Genomic DNA, 17,780 nt, shown 5'->3' with positions numbered 1-17,780 from the left:
CCGACTGGGTGGCCGCAGACGCATTCAACAAAAAGTCTATTATGGACTGCAGGAGCCCTAAGAGGAGACTGACAGAGCCTCAAATGAGCCTGGAAAGCCAAGGAATGGGACAGGATCCTAAAGCCTGTTTCCATCTGCAACCGGATGAGGCTCCTGTGGAGATACGCAGGGTGTTTAAAGCAAAGAACTCATGCTGGAAAGATTGCCAAGCGGTTAGGTAAAAACAAGCTGGCACTCTGTAACGTGGCACTGAGATAGGGAATTCTCTGCACGCAAAGCTGACCATTGATGAACAGGAAAATTAACAGAGATTACAGCTGAAAAAGCTGTATTAACACAAGGCAGTCAGAACTCTTTTCTAAATTGCTACTTAAGGCACCAAAACCTGCTTGCCCATGCTTATCATGACCCTAGAAGGGAAATATCCTCCTGCAGGGGAGGAAATTTTTGGACAGCCTAATACCACAATCTGATCTCCACTGTAGTGACAGCAATGTTGCCGCTGCCTCCAACCCTCATCTAAATTACTAACAAATTAAATGGCACCACTTGCAGAAAGAATCACTAAGGACCTTAACTTCCTTCCATTCTTAAAATGATTTATCTATTCTCTTCTTATGGTATTTATATAGCAGCCCCCTCAAAAATCAGTCAGGGTGGTACACAATTAAAACTTACAACCCATTAAAAAACATTGCTCTCTCATCCAAATCCTGCCAGATTTATGAACACAGTGTCCACTCTGATTAACTCCACCTTTGCACTCGTCCATAGAAAATCTAAAATCTGGAACTGCACGGCTTCTGTGGCTGCATTCCAACCATCAGCTAAGAAAGCTGATTTGAGTGGCGTAAATGCTAGAATTTTTATGACATGGCCAAATGTGTCACACTTGAGCTTTGGGAGGACCTTGACTTTCATCCAGGTATTGAGAATTTCAGACTTCCGGTTTTGTGCCCGTAGCGCATGGTCGCGGGAGAGCAAAGCTCCACTCCCCACAGCTGGTTTCATCCTGTCAGGGGGACCCTAGATGGGTCTGAAGTCGCCCCAAAGAGGTGACCGTGAAGGAGGGGCACTCCACTGATCACAAAGCGACAGAAGTGGCTTCATTCAATCCAGAGGAAGCCCTATGACTTGACAGGAGAAAGGCTAGCGTGAGATCAGCGTCCAAGCTACTTGCAGCCGAAGTCCAATAGCACGAACCCAAACATCGGTGAACAGTGTGCTTGGAATTGGTGAAAGTATTGATCTTCTTTCTTCTATCTACTAATTGAATCCTTGAGAAAGATCCCCAAAGCAAAAAAAGCTCCAGGAGGGGACTATATCCCCATTCCCTTATAGACGGAAGCAGCAAATTAATATTAAGGAGGAAAGATACATTAAAATTCAATTTAAAATACTACAGTCTGGATAAATTTAGGAATTAAAGAACTGTCAAGACTATACCCCAAAGTGTTTTGATGGAATTATAAAAAATACATAATAAAAAATAACTTTTTGATTGGGAAAAAAAACTGAAAAAAGAAATAACTGATGACACCTAATGGAGAATCAGAGCATAGAAAACTAACAATAAGGACTCAGAAACTGGCAGAATGCTCAGAAATAAAGAATAATCTGCTCCTTTGAACTGCAAATAACCTTGAAGACAACTGGGAACAAAGGAAGACCTAGGCCAGCTATAAGATTAAAAAATGTCTGAAAGAAAAAAAACACCTGGACTGTTGTTTAAATTTAAGAACCGTTTATGGAAAAGAAAAACCTCAGCTCTTGGCTAATCTTTTAAAGGAGAATCTACAAGAAGGATTTATTTATTTATTTTTGTAAAAGTTTTATTGATTTTTTACAATAACATCCTCAGTGCCTGGTGTACAGCATGTTGTCTTGGTTCATAAATTTTTTTAAGGAAAAAATATACAATTAATAATAATTAATAATTAATAACAATTAATAAAAATCAGTAATTAATTTTATATTTCCATAATTAGTATACAATAGTAAATATATTTCCTAAATCTTCTCTTCACCCAATGATATTCTCCTTCTACATTTGACATTTTCTATTTTTAAATGATTAAGTAAAAACATTTTCTTCTATATTTATACCAACAATAGTAGCGTCCTTATATGGCATTTCCCCCCAGCTTATCTTATTTTTGTAAAAATCAACTTATTGATTTACCATGTATCTTATTTTCATAAATCTTGTTAAAGCTCAATTTCTCCATAATATTCAAACAATTCTTATCAATCATATTTTCCCAGTATTTAACATCTAAGTATCTAAATTTTCCCTTTAAATATATCCCAGTATTTTCATTTCATATATTACAGAAATACTATACTACTTATCTAGCCTAACATCTATCCATAACATCTTTCTAGTCAGATTATATTTCACTTCTATTTGTAGAAATTAGTTAAATCACTATATATCTTTTTCAGAATCCTTATTAAGCCTCAATATTTCCCCTCAATATTTCAATTTTAATCCTAAATCTTTTCAGACTTAGTCTTTAAAATTCAAACTTTTCCTTCACTTACAACATCCTTACATTTTTACATTTTGTATCTTATCACAAAACTACATTATTTATATCTCTTGTCCCACTTATTCTAAAGTCTCTTTATAACCAAAGTTATTTATTTATTTAGCCACATTCAAACAGGTGTTTACTCATATAATATTCCATGTACTAGGGCGAATCCAGTCTCTTCAGCCCATCTCTAATCTTCTTCCTTTGCCAAATTGTTTTCCAAATTAATATTTTCAATTTGTTCAATTTTTGTACTTATTGTTAGGAGTAGAGGATACATAGTAGATAAAATGTGTGCTTTTTGTCTCCCAAACAATGATTCTCTTAGCAGTGTCCATTTTATTAAGTCTTCTTTCTTCTCAGGTTTGTTTTGACGTTCTAATGCATAAGGTATCTTTTCCATATTTATCGTTGCCTCCAAGTCTATGTAGGTTTTTTATTTTTTAAATTTTTTTATTTTAATTCCATTTATATCCTGCCCTTCTCCGAAGACTCAGGGCGGCTTACAAGCTTAGCACTTGTTTGTATTAAGGTATAACTCTCTTCAGTTGTAACTTCACCAGTCAAATCATTTTTTTCTAGTTCACATTCTGTCGTCTGGATTGTTTGTTCATTCTTTACCATCATTCTTTGAATGTTTTTTGATTGTTATTTATTTTATTTATTTATTTTATTAAATTTATATACCGCCCTATTCCCGTAGGACTCAGGGCAGTTTACAGGGAAAATTAAAAGCATAACATACAAAAATTAAAATCAGTTAAAACAATTAATTAATTCAAGTCCCCGAAATTTAAAACTAAAACCCAATAAAAAATTAAAACCCCTCAGCCTGGGCCAGACAGCTCGAAGAGCCAAGTTTTCAGGTCCCGGCGAAATGAGCGAAGGTCGGGGGCAGTCCTAAGTTCCGTGGGAAGTTGGTTCCATAGGGCCGGTGCGCCCACAGAGAACGCTCTTCCCCTGGGAATAACCTGCCGGCATTCCTTAACCGGCGGTATCCTGAGAAGGCCCTCCCTGTGGGAGCGCACAGGACGAAGGGAGCTTGATGCCGGCAGCAGGTGTTCCCTCAAATATCCCGGACCCAAGTTGATTTAAGTTAAAAGTATATTCACTTATAGTACTGAAATTATATTTAATCTCCTTGTGGTTTAAGTCTATTGTAGTTTGTATCTGTCATAGCATTACATAAATTTTGTCTTGGAAAGTATCTGTCTTGTCTTGAAGTGTTTCTAAAGGTCTTTGATCTTTCAAGCTAAATCTTTCAGGAATAGATATTAGGTGTGGTTTTCTATCATTTTTTTGATGAGTGTGTCATATCCATGTTGCCTCCCCCTTTTGAGTAGTCCATCATAAATGTCATAGTCTCTGTAGTTAGCTTTGTCCAGCTAACCAAAACTCAACATCCTTACAGTCCAATTTTGTATAGTTCTTGTTCTTATAATTTTTGTAATCCACTGTAATTTTCAGTTGTCAAAGTTTCAGTAAAGTTAATGTTTTGTAACGATTTTTTTCTTTCAGGAGTTAATTATTAATTCAGTATAATTAACCAGCTTAAATCCTTCCTGTAGCTTCCCTTCTCAATTCTTTATCATAGAGCAAAGTTTTTAAACAGTTCATAAATTTAAAACACAATCAGAACATTTCTTTTCCTTAAACACTTTCCAATCTTGTAGCCGCCTGATGTACAATCTCTTCTCTGTTCCTTAGCAACTATCTTCTTGAAGGTTATTAGAGTTCATGGGAACAGATTTGTTATTCTTTGTTTCTGGGCTTTAGCTTTAGTATGCGATATTCTCCTTGTCCACTAGATCAGGGCTTTTCAACCAGTGGTATGGGTACCACCTGTGGTACATTGGCACCTGGCAGGTGGTACGCAACCATCCTAGGAAAGTTGTAGCGGGGGAGGGGAATGAGCTGAACCAGTGGTAGCACCGCAGAAGCCTGAGTGAGAGACGGCTGGAGCTGCAGGGCTGTCAGGGCTCAGCGGAAGCGCCAGGATCAGCGCCAGGATCCAGCTGGAGCTCAGCGCTGATCCTGGCACTTCCGCTGAGCCCAGAGGAAGCGCCGATCAGCTGGAATGTTGCAGCATCTCCAGGGTCTTGTGATTTACATTCAGATGCTTGGCAACTGATTCATATTTATGACGGTCACAGTGTCCCAGGGTCATGTGAAGTGACCAAAACCTGCTGCAACCACCCAGCAGACGGGAGGAATAAAAACCAAACACCCCCTACCCCACCCCTGCTGACATTCCTCAACAGAAATGTTCACAACAACGAAAACCTCGGACAGGAGGAAGAGCGCCGCCAGGCAGGCAGGTGTCTTGCTCGGCTGTGGCTTGGGGGCACTTTTTTCAGTGCCATTGTAACTTCGAACAGTCACTAAGTGAACTGTTGTAAGTCGAGGACTACCTGTACTTCATCACTTTTTTCCTTTTGGGGGGGGTTATCAAGTTTTTGACACCTTGCAAGGCAAGTGGTGGTACTCGGATGTTGCCATATCCTAAAAGTGGTACAATGGGTGAGAAGGTTGAAAAGCCCTGCACTAGATGTCAACAAATATTTATTTTCCAGCTCTTTCAGACAAAAAGTTATTATTTTTCTTTTTCTATGTAGTTCAATCAAAATCCTTTAAAATATAATCTTAGCAGTTTGTTTTAGTTTCTAAATTTGATCAGATTATAGGATTTTGAATTTAATTTCAATAAAGTTCTTTTCTCTTTAAAGGTTAATTCGCCGCTTCCGTCTAATGGGGGAATGGGAATGTAATCCCCTCCCCTCACTTTCGGAGCTTGTTTGCTTTGGGGATCTTTCCCACGGACCAGTTGTAAAATAAGGGAGAGAAGATCACCAATTCCAAACACGCTGTTCACCAATGTTCTTGGTAGTGCTCTTGGACTTCAGCTGCAGTAGCCTGGGCTAGACGCTGGCACCTGGCCGGCCTTTCTCCTGTCGGGTTCGGAGGGCTTTCCCCAGATCAAATGAAGTGACTGCCGTCGCTTCGTGATCAGTGGGGCACCCCTCCTTTGTGGTCACCTCTCCAGGGCGACTTCGGACCCATCTAGGTCCCCCAGGCAGGGCAAAACTAGCTACGAGCGCAAACTGGAAGTCCTCTGGATTTAAAGTGGCTTAACATATTGAACTGTAATTTTGAATTGACTGATAATTGACCCTTGAACTAAAACATTGATGAAAGATTATTTGAAGGGGGGAGACAAGATGGATATCATATACATATCAAAAAATGACAGGATGCCACATTCAATATTTTCTCCTGAAGGATTTAGCCTGGAAAATCAAAGACTTCCAGAAGTAATATTTCAAGGCAAGACAAATACTTTCCAGGAGGAAATAAATGCAATGTTAGAACAAATACAAATGACAATAGATTCAAACCACAAGGAAATTCGAAACAACTTTGATGATTTAAATAAGCATATTTCTAATTTAAATCTACAATTAAAAAACATCCAGGAAATAACGACGAATGAACAAACAAGTCAGATAACAGACCACAAATTAGAAGAATATGATCACATTGATGAAACAACAAATGAAAAGAATTACAATCTAATACAAACAGGAAAAAATCTTCAAGATTCTGATACAACAATAAAAATGGAACAGACTATAGAATTTTTAGGAGAACTATCAGAGTTTGGGAGACAGAAAGTATATACATCTTACTTACTTCATCTTTTGTATTCCCAACATTTGCAAAAATACAGGAACTGCCGGGGAAGCGGATTATAACAACTTGGAACAGTAACCGACAAAAGAAGAAGACCAGAGACAGATGCAAGAGATTTGACTCGCCCTACCAGATGGACTATTACCTGAACAAACACTTGTTTGAATATGGCTAAAAGAATAGAGAACCTTGAACATAAAGGGCCCCTATAAGAAGAGGGATAAGAGATTTGAGTAATATACTATATTCTACAATATATGAAATGTAAAAATAGTGGGTTGATGTAACTTTTATTAATATAAGTGCTATAAACTGATGTAAACCTAGATACTATAAGATAGATAATAAGTACAGGATTTCTATAATGCACGATAGGGAAAATTTGGACATTTAGATAACTAACATGCAGAAATTATGACTGATAAGAATTGGATTGAATATAAGGGAAATTAAGCTTAAACAAAAATTACAAAAGTAGGATGTATGATGAATTAATGAGATGTTATAAGAATAAGCTAAAAATGCTATACGTAGAATATTATTATTTGTATAAACATAAAAATGTGTTTATATTTAACCATTTATATATTGAAAATATAAAGAATTACATTTTGTTTAAGGTTGAAGGAGAATATAAATGGGAGAAGGGAAGATCAAAGAAATATATTATTAATATATTAATTATGGAATCATCAAACTTAATCATTACTGATTGTTAATTGATTACTATTGTCTTTTTTTCTTTTATTAAAACATAAACCAAGACAACATGCTATACAATAGGCACTGGAGATTGTTATAGTTACAAACCAATAAAATATGTATTAAAAAAACGGAATTTCACTTCATTGCCTCTGTCCGACATGATTTCTCAGTTCCTTCCTTGGGGAGAAAATGAGTCTAGGCATCAATCAGAATAGTCAGCTAAGTCAGATACAAAACACAAACTTCAGCAACCTCTTCATATATTTCTTCAACAGCTGACCTGACTAGCTGGCTTCTTTTATTCAAAACAAAATTGGGTTGTTTTAATGCATTGGACTTCTTGCTTTCTTACCAGTTCAAATTACTAACTTCATCTTATTTTGCCTGAATATAACATAAAATTTATCAGAAATTAATTTCTTTTGCTAATTAATTAGCTATACTGGCAGCCAACTTCTTTTGTATGAGCAGGCCTAGTGAACTGAACCCGTTACCAAAGCAGGGTTAATTTCCCCAATGTTTGCTACCCACAACCTCAAGAAGCAGGCTCTGAATGTGGAGATCTGGGCACTGGCTATTTGCCCAAATAGCATTCATGGCAGCAGAAGAAACCACCAGGCCAGCCCATTTCTCTCAATAACTTAAATGACTGCTGGAAACTCAAAGTAGAATATCTTTCGCACTACTCTGGCCTGCTGGATTTCAATTTCAATAATCGTGTGGAGGTATCTGTTCTACTCCAGTTTTCTAATTTATTAAAGTCTACGGCCTCTGTCTGAAGGCACATTCGCTAGCATTTCCATTAGATTTTATATTCAGTGATTATTTCACTGATACTTGGGCTCCTTCTCTCTATAATATTCCTACAACGTATGTAGCTTCTACTCATGCTCGTGAGTTCCCTGAAGCCTGGCACTCCACCAGCAATTCCATCAACAGACCTACAACCAACCTATGAACCCCTCAGAATCAACCGCACAGCCAGCCAGTCAGCCCCCCCTCCCACCAGCAGTTCACCTCCCAATGACCCTGACTTGATGTGACCTCCCCGTCACAAGACCCTCCCTTGCCACACCCACCACACCTGAAGCCCTTGCAAACGGAAGAGCACCCACACCGACATCCTCTAAACTCTGCTGAAGGTGTTGGCTAGCCTGGTAATGAAACATTTGGAAACCAACCCACCCCGGCTTCCTGTTGGCAGGTCGGCTTCTTGGCAATTGCCCTGAAGGCTCTACAGTTTGTTCTGCCAGAAGAGCAACTCCACATTTCATCTGCTAAGCATTTCTGACTCACCTTAAAGTCTGTATTATTGATGTATTCAAACACCAGAGCTGGAGTCTTTGACTGAAAGAGAGAACAGTTCAATTTACTTACACTCTGTCCTAGAATGTTTTCCTAATTATTTCAAGTTTTTTTTAATGGACTCAAAGAGCTGAATTGGTTTCTCTCATTAAAAGACACAGCAAGCAGCATTAAATGATCTCATACTTGCTGGTTTCCTCATCTTTCCTGACCTACCTCAAGGACTGAAGGGGAGTTTTGTCTGAAAGAGTATTAGAATGTTTCAGAAACCAAATTATTAGAAATCCAATTTCAACTGCTCTCCATGCAGCGTGATGATTCTTAGCTGATCACAGTCAGATATACAAATATATATACAAATCAGAATGTAATGTAAAAGCTTCTAATTCCATTCTATAGGTGAAGAATCCCAGTATCTTTTAATTTATCCTGGTACCTACCACTGGATCTTTGACTGTATCAATCAGTTTAATGATGTTGGTTCCACCACGCAGATTCTCCAGAATCTTAACTTCACGTTTTATTTTCTTTTTCTTCACTGGCTTAAATACAAAAGAGTGATTAGAAATGAGATTTATTTCAGCATTACTTTGCATCTAGTAATTCAGCTGGGCTGATGCAACGCTGGCAACATTAGGGAAGAAACTGAGACCACACATTAGTGGAAAACATGTTACTCTTGAACTGGGAAATGCAGGAGAATGAGAGCTGTGCGTCATTCGGATCCAAAATTTCCAATTGTGCCTTGGACCCAGCACAGAACCTCTGAAGCTGTCAGTTGTGCCTTAAATGAGGCACATTTTTTCCTGGGCTCAAAGACAGCTATGAAGACGAAGCCAAATCTGCATTTCATTTAAGGTGGTGTTATGGAGGCGGTTGAATAGATATGGTTGTAGTTGCTGCTTTAATCTTTGTTTTGTCACCCAAAGTCACTGCTGTGAAATAAGCAGTCATATAAGCCGTAAAGATAAATAAAGCTAAGCTGAGAAATCTGAACAACAATGCAGACAAAGAGAATGGCAAATCAGTTTGATATAGTGGCAAAGAAAACTGCATACGGGTAGTATGACCTATTATGACACAACTTATGATTGGTTGCTTAGCAATTGCTCAAAGCTACAACGGATCAGCCACTAGCCACTTACTACCCGATTCTGAAGGTATGATGCCCCCCCACAGTCGTGAGATTGTATTTTGGGTGCATTTATGACTGTTTGCAGTGTCCCATTATCACATGACAACAATTTATGTTTTTGCCAAAACCCAGGGTTTTGGGTTTTTTTTGCAAAACTGGCACACAGCAAACAATGGGTTTGTTTAAGAACAACTTCAAAAATGGGTCCAGCCATGGGGCAACTTATGACCATCATGACTTATGACCATGATGGGCAGGCTGTAAGTCAAGGACTTCCTGTAGTTCTATCCACCTTCTATACTGTTCCAAAGTTGAGCTTGACTCGAGTGCATTTTTACCTGTTCCAGGACACCAGGAGAGGAGGGATGAAAGCTCAACGAGGCAGGGGGAGACACCTCTGGTTTTCATCCGAAAACCCTCTTTGTCTCACGGCTTGGAGATACAAGGATTTCAAGGATGAAGTTAACGTGTTATAATAATAAATTAGCCTGTTTCATTTTTACTTCAGAATAATGTGTAAACCCCAGTTGTGGTAGTTTAGAATTATGAAAAAAAATAGAATGTTATCTGTGAACAAGCCACATTAGGGCATTTAGCAACCATTGTTAAAATTATTTGTTAGCATCTCATGAGCTTTTCCATATTTGATCAGTTAGGCTCCATTCTGACAACTCCGCAGACAAGAGTCCGTCTCCAGCATTTCCCAGGAGCCTCTTGCATTCCCCCCCCCCACTTTTCACTTTGCTCTCCTTCTATTTCCCTCAACTCTGCCAAAAATAGTTTTACTCATTCATCATCCCTCAAAACACTTGCCCCAAATATGCCGAGGTTTTGCTTACTAGCCATTGCCTCAAGAGTGAGGCTTTCTTTGAGACTGATAAATTCTTCTTGCACTTTGTAAACTAGTCAGTAACTCTCTCAAAAGCCATAATCAGCAAGCATTTCTCCTGCTCTTTTGGAATTTTTACAGCTGTACTGTGCAAAATACTCTACTCAATATTCTGACCTTCGTTGTCATGGAAATTAGTAGAGCTGTGCAGGGTTTTAGACTCAAAAGACCCAAAACAGAGAAGACATTGGATTACCCAGATCAGAGTCTGTTTATTTACCCAGAATCTCTTTGGCTATCAATGGGACTCAGGTCAAAGGATGAGATAGTTAGAAGGGATTCCCAGCCCTTCTCATATTCCACCATTTTCCCTTTTAGGTCTAATTTATGTTGCCTTAATGATTGCTGTTGCTCTTCTCTGAACTGCTTCCACTTGTCTGAATCCTTCTTAAAATAAGATGCTGAAAATTAGGCTCCATACTCAGTGCAAAATATTATCCCCTTTGTTTTCAAAATTATACATTTATTGATGCATTTTTTGTGGCTTATAGGTTGCAACTTCTATTCCAAGATCTTTTACAGAAATACTATTGTCAAATGAGGAATCTCTCATCCTGTATCTAAGGAAAAGGAGCAGGAGACACAGCACAATCTGACTTGTGAGATTCTGTTATTATTGTTGTTGTTGTTAGCTGCGAAGTCGTGTCCGACCCATCGCGACCCTATGGACGTTCCTCCAGGCCTTCCTGTCCTCTACCATCTTCTGGAGTCCATTTAAGCTCACACTGTTATTATAGACATTCTTAATAAAAGCAGTTTTAACCTTCCTATGGAATTGATTCCTAATCTGGCCTACCTGGTGAGGCTGACAAGTTCTGACTTTCATTTTGATGCTCTAAGAAGTTAGGTATCCCACCCAGTATGGTATCATCCACAGATCTGATAAATAGTCTTTTCAATTCTCCAAGTCATTAATAAACATGAGCAATAAGCTGCCAACCTTTGGAGGATCCCACCAAGTATCTCTCCGTCATTTGATGAAGAAACACATGATTTTCAAGTACCTTCTAATTTTCACTCCACTTAGCTTACCTCGAACTAGCTTCCTAATCAGAAGATTTGGGGATAGTTTTGTCAAGTGCCTCACTGAAATCACACAATCAATTTACCAGATCAGCCTTGCAAATTTGCTCTGGGCATATCCAATACTCTCTTGTTTGTAAGTTCCTTAAAACCAAATTCCTCTAAATGGTCTGCTCTAAACAAATAATGTTATCAGGCTTACTTGTATGCAGAGCCCCAAGCCATAGGTATTCCCTTTTCTGGAGACTAGGATAAAATGTTCCTGTTCCTTGAGATTTTTCAAAGAAAATACACAAATGTTTGGCCAGTATCAGTCATATGATGTAATTTATCTAGCTGTGGAAAATTAAATGCTGTCAAAGTAAATAGGTCCGCTTTGGCCAAATTATCATTTTTATAGTTTAGTTCTACTAGTTCTACTAAACTAAAACACTGAACCAAAATAGGAACAGGGAGTTCCCCTCTTCTTTATTATCTGGTCAACATTTTGCGCCAGTGAACAGCAGCCTGGATACTGTTTGTTTAGGTTCCCTTTGTTCAGAAGATAGGTGAAGAAGCCCTTTTCATCCCGATGGAAGGTTGAAAAATTATACAGCTCTCCGTAGACCATCAGCTGGGTATCTCATAGAAAACAGAACAGGATAACATTTGACACGGCACAGAAAACAGGCAAAAGAAGTCTGGACTTGCAAATAGACCAAATCTGGCCAGGTGCTGTGAGGAAAAAAATCCACCAGTGCATCCCAGCAGGAGGAGCAATAGCTTGGAATGCTGCTCACTGCTCCACTCTAAGATCCCTTTTCAGAAACGATGCTCTCCGTCACTGCCTAAGTGCAGGGCTGGCTATTCTCACCTCTGAACTGCATCTTGTTGGGAAGACAGAAGGACGGGAGTGGAAATGGCCACTGCTTGGTTCCAGATATGCTTCCAACTCTTCAACTGTTTACCCTTTGTCAAATGGCATGAATGGCATCTATTGCACTGATCAAAAAAATACGATTACGGTATTTTTTACACAGAGTAACTGGGCCATCCATCAGGCGGTTCCTCACTGCAGCTCACAACTAATGTCCAATATCACATGGCCCTAAGGGGAACGCACAGGGCCCATGATCAGAGACAGGAGCCAAAGGAAAAGGATTTTAGCCACAGGATAAAAGATGTGTGACCAGACTGCAACTCCAGAATGGAAGATACGCGATGGGAGGCCACAACAGGAAGCATGTGCAGGTCAGCAGGGATGTGCATTGTTGAAGAGCCTCAGTGTGATGAGAGTGGAGGGACAGAGAGAAGGAGAAGCCCTATTGCTCTTCCTTCCAGTGGCGCGCAGGCGTGTAAAAGAGAAACAAATTAATTATGGAATGAATGATAGCAGAAGACCTGAGCCATCACAATGGTTGTAGCGATATGGTTATCTCAGCTAGGAATTTTATTTTATGATGATTTTAAATATGCTTTTCTTTTTATCATTTTTAATTGTATTCTGGTCGTTTATATGAGATGAGCCGCTAGCTATATAAATTGGAATAATAAACAAACAAATCTTTGAGGCCAACCATTCCCCTTCTCATAATAGGAACAGTTTTGTCAGATATGGAGACAAAACTCATCTGCCACTCCCTACTACCATAACAATTCTCAGGTATGACAGCTATATAAGACTGGAAAACTCCAACCCCAAAGCCCATCTGCTTGTGTGAAGCTGAAAAATGAGACCACGCGACTTCTACTTCTGAATCGCTGCAAGCCTGGTACTCCAACTCTTAGCTCTGCTCAGTGCCAGCTCCAATTAATTCAGCACAAACCACCATGTTCACATGAAAAATTACCAGCATGGAGGCACGAGGGATGCTACCAAGACAAAGGAACTGTTTTTCACAACATCAGGGATTCAAGCCTGTGGAGAGGCAGGGGCTGCATAGGATGAGTCCAAAGCAGAACACAAAACAATTCAGGACAAGCTGCTCTTTTGCTGGTCTGGTCGAAACAGCCAGAATCTGAGCAGAAATGGTCCACCAGGAAGAATGAAGCAACCCCTTTCAATTGAGCAATGTTGTTATTATGAGAAATCAAAAGAACACAAAAGAGCACTCCCGTCTCAGGTTCCTCACTTCCCTCCATCAGGTGCAGCAGAAAAGCAGAAAATACAGTTGAAAAATTCAAGATCTAGATGGCAACTGCAGGGACTGGCATGAGGGGCCTCTTTTGAAAACACTTTTGGTCTGTAACAAACCTTGTACAGGTAAGTCCTTGCTTAATGACCATTCAAAGTCATGACAGCCTCGGAAACAGTTCTTTACTGCCTGTAAAATACATCCTATCATTGCAAAAAGTTTCAGACCCCGGTGGTCACATGATCTCATTTCAGCTGCTTGGCAACTGGCTTGCATTTAAGAGCAGTTGCATTTATAATTGCAACTCCAATCGTATTACAATTTACCAGTTCCAATGAGTCCTGGGCTCATTTGATGGTGGTTTATGGCATTTTTTGCTATGCTCTGATAGAAAACATCCACAGGATACGTTGGATTCACCTAGCAACCACACTGTCAGGCCCAGGTCCAAAGACAACACAGGGAAATCCCATCAAGCCCAATCCTTTATTTGCTTACACCAATGGACAGAATCTTGCCAGACTAACTGATAACCTTCGCACCTGAAAGGTTCTCCAGTGTGGCTAACTGTAACCTCTTCCTCCCCCCACCACATCCAATTTGGGAAGGGGCAGAGTCTCTTAATCTCTCTGGAGTATGCTGCTTTTTTCCTGGGAAACGGTGGTTCTCTTGCCAGAGTTCCCCTCCCCCCACTTCTTCTCCAGGAAGACATTCCATCTCACTAATGGTTCACCTAACAAACACACGGATCACTTAACAACTGTGATGATTCACTTTACAACCATCACGAAGAGTCATAAGATTGAACCAGATCATTTAATGACCCACTTCACAACCGCGCAAACTTACAGCTAAAATTCTGGGCTCAGCTGCGGTGCTAAATTGAGGGCTACCTGCACCAAAAAAGACGGCACACAAAAGCAGCTGCTTCTTTCTATTCCTTCATTTTGCACACTAAATGAACTAAAAATGCCATTTTTAAAAAATAAATATTATACATTCTGGAATTTGGGGAAACAAGTTAAGAAGCAGTTTCACAACATGGCTATTGGGGTATATTCCCCCCACAATGACTAGTAATCTTTGGCTTTGCTGAAAAAGCTTGAAAATGCTTTGCTGAAAAGATTGTGAAGATGTTCCTCACCATGCTGGGCTGAAATGTTTTTAGATATATTTTGCTTTAAAATTAAGTTGGACAGGGATATCAAAGGAGATATTTAGACATATACTGAACTACGACATCCAGCACAATAATCCAATTAAATAGCATTTTGCTAGTATTGAAACTACTATGTCAGTGCCAGTTATATTTACATAAAAAAGATGTTTCACAATTATATTAACCCTCCAGAGAAAATCTACCTTTTGAAAATCTCTATGCCTGATTTAAAGTTCTGCAGTGTTAAATTTTCATTCTTGAATTACCGACCAATTTAACATGGTCTCCACCAAGCATGATTATTCTTAACATGAGCAGAATGAAAGAGAATGTTTATTTTCTGTTAACTAATAAATCTTCAGAAACCACAAAAAGGTAGTAAAATTTTGTTCAATCTTCATTGTCATAGGAAAACTCTGGGTATAATTAAGTTCTGATTATTTCCATGTTGAAAGGCAATTAGCCATGCATTTCTCCTTTTAATATATCTGATGTTTGCTATTTTACACAGAGTACTGTCTATAACTGAATAAAATTGAATTAAACTAGTATAATGTCATTCCAAATTGGAAAATGTTGTTCTTCACAGAAGTGTTCCAAATGCGGTTTTACCTTTTTTTAAACAGAAGAAATACTTCTGTCATAAAAGCTTCTACACCCAAAGGTATAAACCAGCACTTCAATATGCATTCAAAATGAGAGCTCATTTACTAAAGGTAGTCCTCAATTTATGACAATTGAGCCTGGAATTTTGGTCACAACTGTAATCATTAATCAAGGCACCCCCATGACAAATGAAATCTGAGCTCTCCCTTGCAGCTGTTAAGTGACAGTATGGGGTCCATCAGTGGGGGGAGGCTCAGCACCTGCATGTGCGACGTTAGACGACTAGCCCCACTGGCATGCCGACACTCGGCTCACCCACAGCTGTGGGTCCACTTACCTTTCTGTTGCCATGCTCCATTCTCATAATGTTTCAGAAGGCTTCTTCCCCAAATTACACAATTTGGAGAAGGGACCTTCTGAACCATCTTGAAAGGACGACGTTCGTTAATGTTTTCTCCTTTGGAGAAAAGTTCTACGCCTCAGAGTTCTGAAAAAGTCCAGTCTCCTTCAGAATGCTGGCTTTGCTAGCATTTTCATCAGATTTGAGCTCCATTCTTCTAGTGTGCAGAAGGATTTTCCCTCCCTCCACAAGCTGTCAGAGAGAATTGCAAATCATGATATGATTGCAGAACACTTGGCAATTGGTTGCAAATGCAAACAGGTTGCCAGGCACCTGAAATGCGGTCCTATAATGGCGGGCGGGACATTTATGATGCCCAGAAATGCTTTTACAGGCCAAAAATCACCTTTCTATGGCTGTCATAACTACAACCAGTCATAAATGGAGAACAACCTGTATACCAATCTGTTGCAGAATACTAGGAAAACCAGATATCAATGTATTTTGTTCCTAATTTCCATGATAAGCATCCAATAAGAACTCACCTTAAGAATTTTCACAACCACTCGCTCATTGTTGGTGATGTTTATAGCCTCAAAGACTTCACTATATTTCCCCCGGCCGAGTTTCCGAACTAGTTGATAATCGTCTTGATTACTGTAAACAGTGAGGGAGGAAAATGACGGAGAAGTGACTTGACTGAGAGATCCTCCACTCCCTCAAAGTGAGGAACTAGAAAAAAGGCATCTGCAGGTGAGCGACAGTCATGTCCCTTCTATATGTGCTCACTTGACTGTTCTCGCTGGAAACGAAAATTCTATAACCACTCGTCAGTACCTTTTTTTTACTGTGGGTATCTATAGAAGTTTTTTGATGGGTACCTATAGAAGTTTTTTAAAAATAAATAAAACAAATCCCACAAGCTGAAAGGAGGAGCAAGACAGCCCACAACCTCTCAGGCTTCTTACCCTTCATGTTTGCTACTGATAGGTAGGGAGAAGAAAGGGAACCGATATGGGGGAGAAGGATTCAAACAGAGGCACTGTGAAAAGGGCAAGAACAAATTCCCCAGATTAATTTGGGAGGGAAGGGAAAAAAAGGAGTGCCTGGCAGTGAAATGGGATGGGGAGAAATTCATTTGGCAACCTCTGAGGGCCACAGTAAGCCTGGAGAGGAAAGCTGTGATTTCTCAGCAGCACAGAATAATTCTCATTTCTGCTATGGAACTGATGTCTGAAACTGCACAGCACTCTAGATTGTCTGAAGTTTCCTCTTGTCAACAGCCTTTCCTTAGCCTTTCCCACCTTGGCTAAGAACGGTGGGCTTGAACCTGCTGGCCCAGAGCATCTGGGAAGTGGCGGGAGGGAGGGAGGGAGGGAATGCCGGGCTAGACCCTCCCTTCCCATCGCATCCCGTCAAAGAGCTTCAGACAAAAGGACGGGGTTGGGGGGGGGCTTTCACAGGAACCTAACAAAACTACAAACGCCTTTTTAACACCTGAGATTTGCTCAGGGCTGCTTGATCAATTCACAGCCCGACGTATTTTAGAAGTCAAGACGTGTTGCACTTTTCAGAACTACTTAACCCAATTACAAGATCAGCGCTGCCCATCCGGAGGAGCCTTTGCCCGAACCTTTCGGAGAAAGCTCTGCAGAAGCTCCTCGCCTCCCCTTCGGCCCGCCCCACGTGCGCCCCAGGCCTCCTCCACGGGGGTCCCGAGACCTTCTCGCCCAGCCGTCCCGTTGCCCTCCCGGGGACTTGCATCGCCGCCCCGAGCACCGAGCCGGCGGGGCGGAGGCTGCCTCCCGGGGCTTCCCCGGCGCCGGGCGGCTCCTCTTCCGGAGAGACGGGCCCGACTGCCGGGGCGAGGCCGAGGGCGGCGGGGGACGGTGGGCCTCTTCCGCCTCCCCCCCGCGGGTCCGCTTACCCCCAGGTGGGGACGTGCGCCTCGTAGTCCCAGTATTCGCGGCTCCGCAGGCCGTTCACCTCGGCGTACACGCGGGCCCTGCTCCCCGCGGCCGGGCCGGGCATGGCGGGGCCGGGCGGCGGCGCGGCGGCGCGGCGGAGGAGCGGGCGGGGCCGGCGGGCGGGGGTGGCGGCCAGGCGGGGCGGCGCGCAGCGGCAGCTCCCCCGGCGGCCCAGCAGCTCCGCCAGCAGCGGCAGCAGCCCCGAGGCGCGCGCGGCGAGCGGGGGCTGCGGCGCCAGGCCGGGCCGAGCGGGGAGGCCGGGGCGGCCGTCGGCGGGGGAAGGGCGCTTCTGGGCTGGCCGCGGCGCTGG

The 17,780-nt window shown here is 41.2% G+C and overlaps 1 protein-coding gene across 1 annotated transcript in view; it reads right to left on the bottom strand.

Annotated features, from left to right (window-relative positions):
- Positions 1-17,584, bottom strand: part of CSNK2A2 (casein kinase 2 alpha 2) — a 28,272-nt gene extending 10,688 nt beyond the window's left edge. The window contains exons 1-4 of the mRNA XM_081335557.1: positions 17,431-17,584; positions 16,049-16,160; positions 8,678-8,779; positions 8,229-8,279 (exon numbers count right to left, since the gene is read on the bottom strand). Of these exons, the coding sequence (XP_081191683.1) occupies positions 8,229-8,279; positions 8,678-8,779; positions 16,049-16,160; positions 17,431-17,534 (369 nt within the window). The 5' untranslated portion in view covers positions 17,535-17,584. The remainder of the gene's footprint in view (positions 1-8,228; positions 8,280-8,677; positions 8,780-16,048; positions 16,161-17,430) is intronic.
- Positions 17,585-17,780: the final 196 nt, after the last annotated feature.

This window comes from Vipera berus (assembly GCF_964194415.1).
Source record: "Vipera berus genome assembly, chromosome: 10".
NCBI classification, from domain to species: Eukaryota; Metazoa; Chordata; class Lepidosauria; order Squamata; family Viperidae; genus Vipera; species Vipera berus.
The sequence above is the reverse complement of the archived record's forward strand: the minus strand, read 5'-3'. Positions and strand labels throughout refer to the sequence as shown.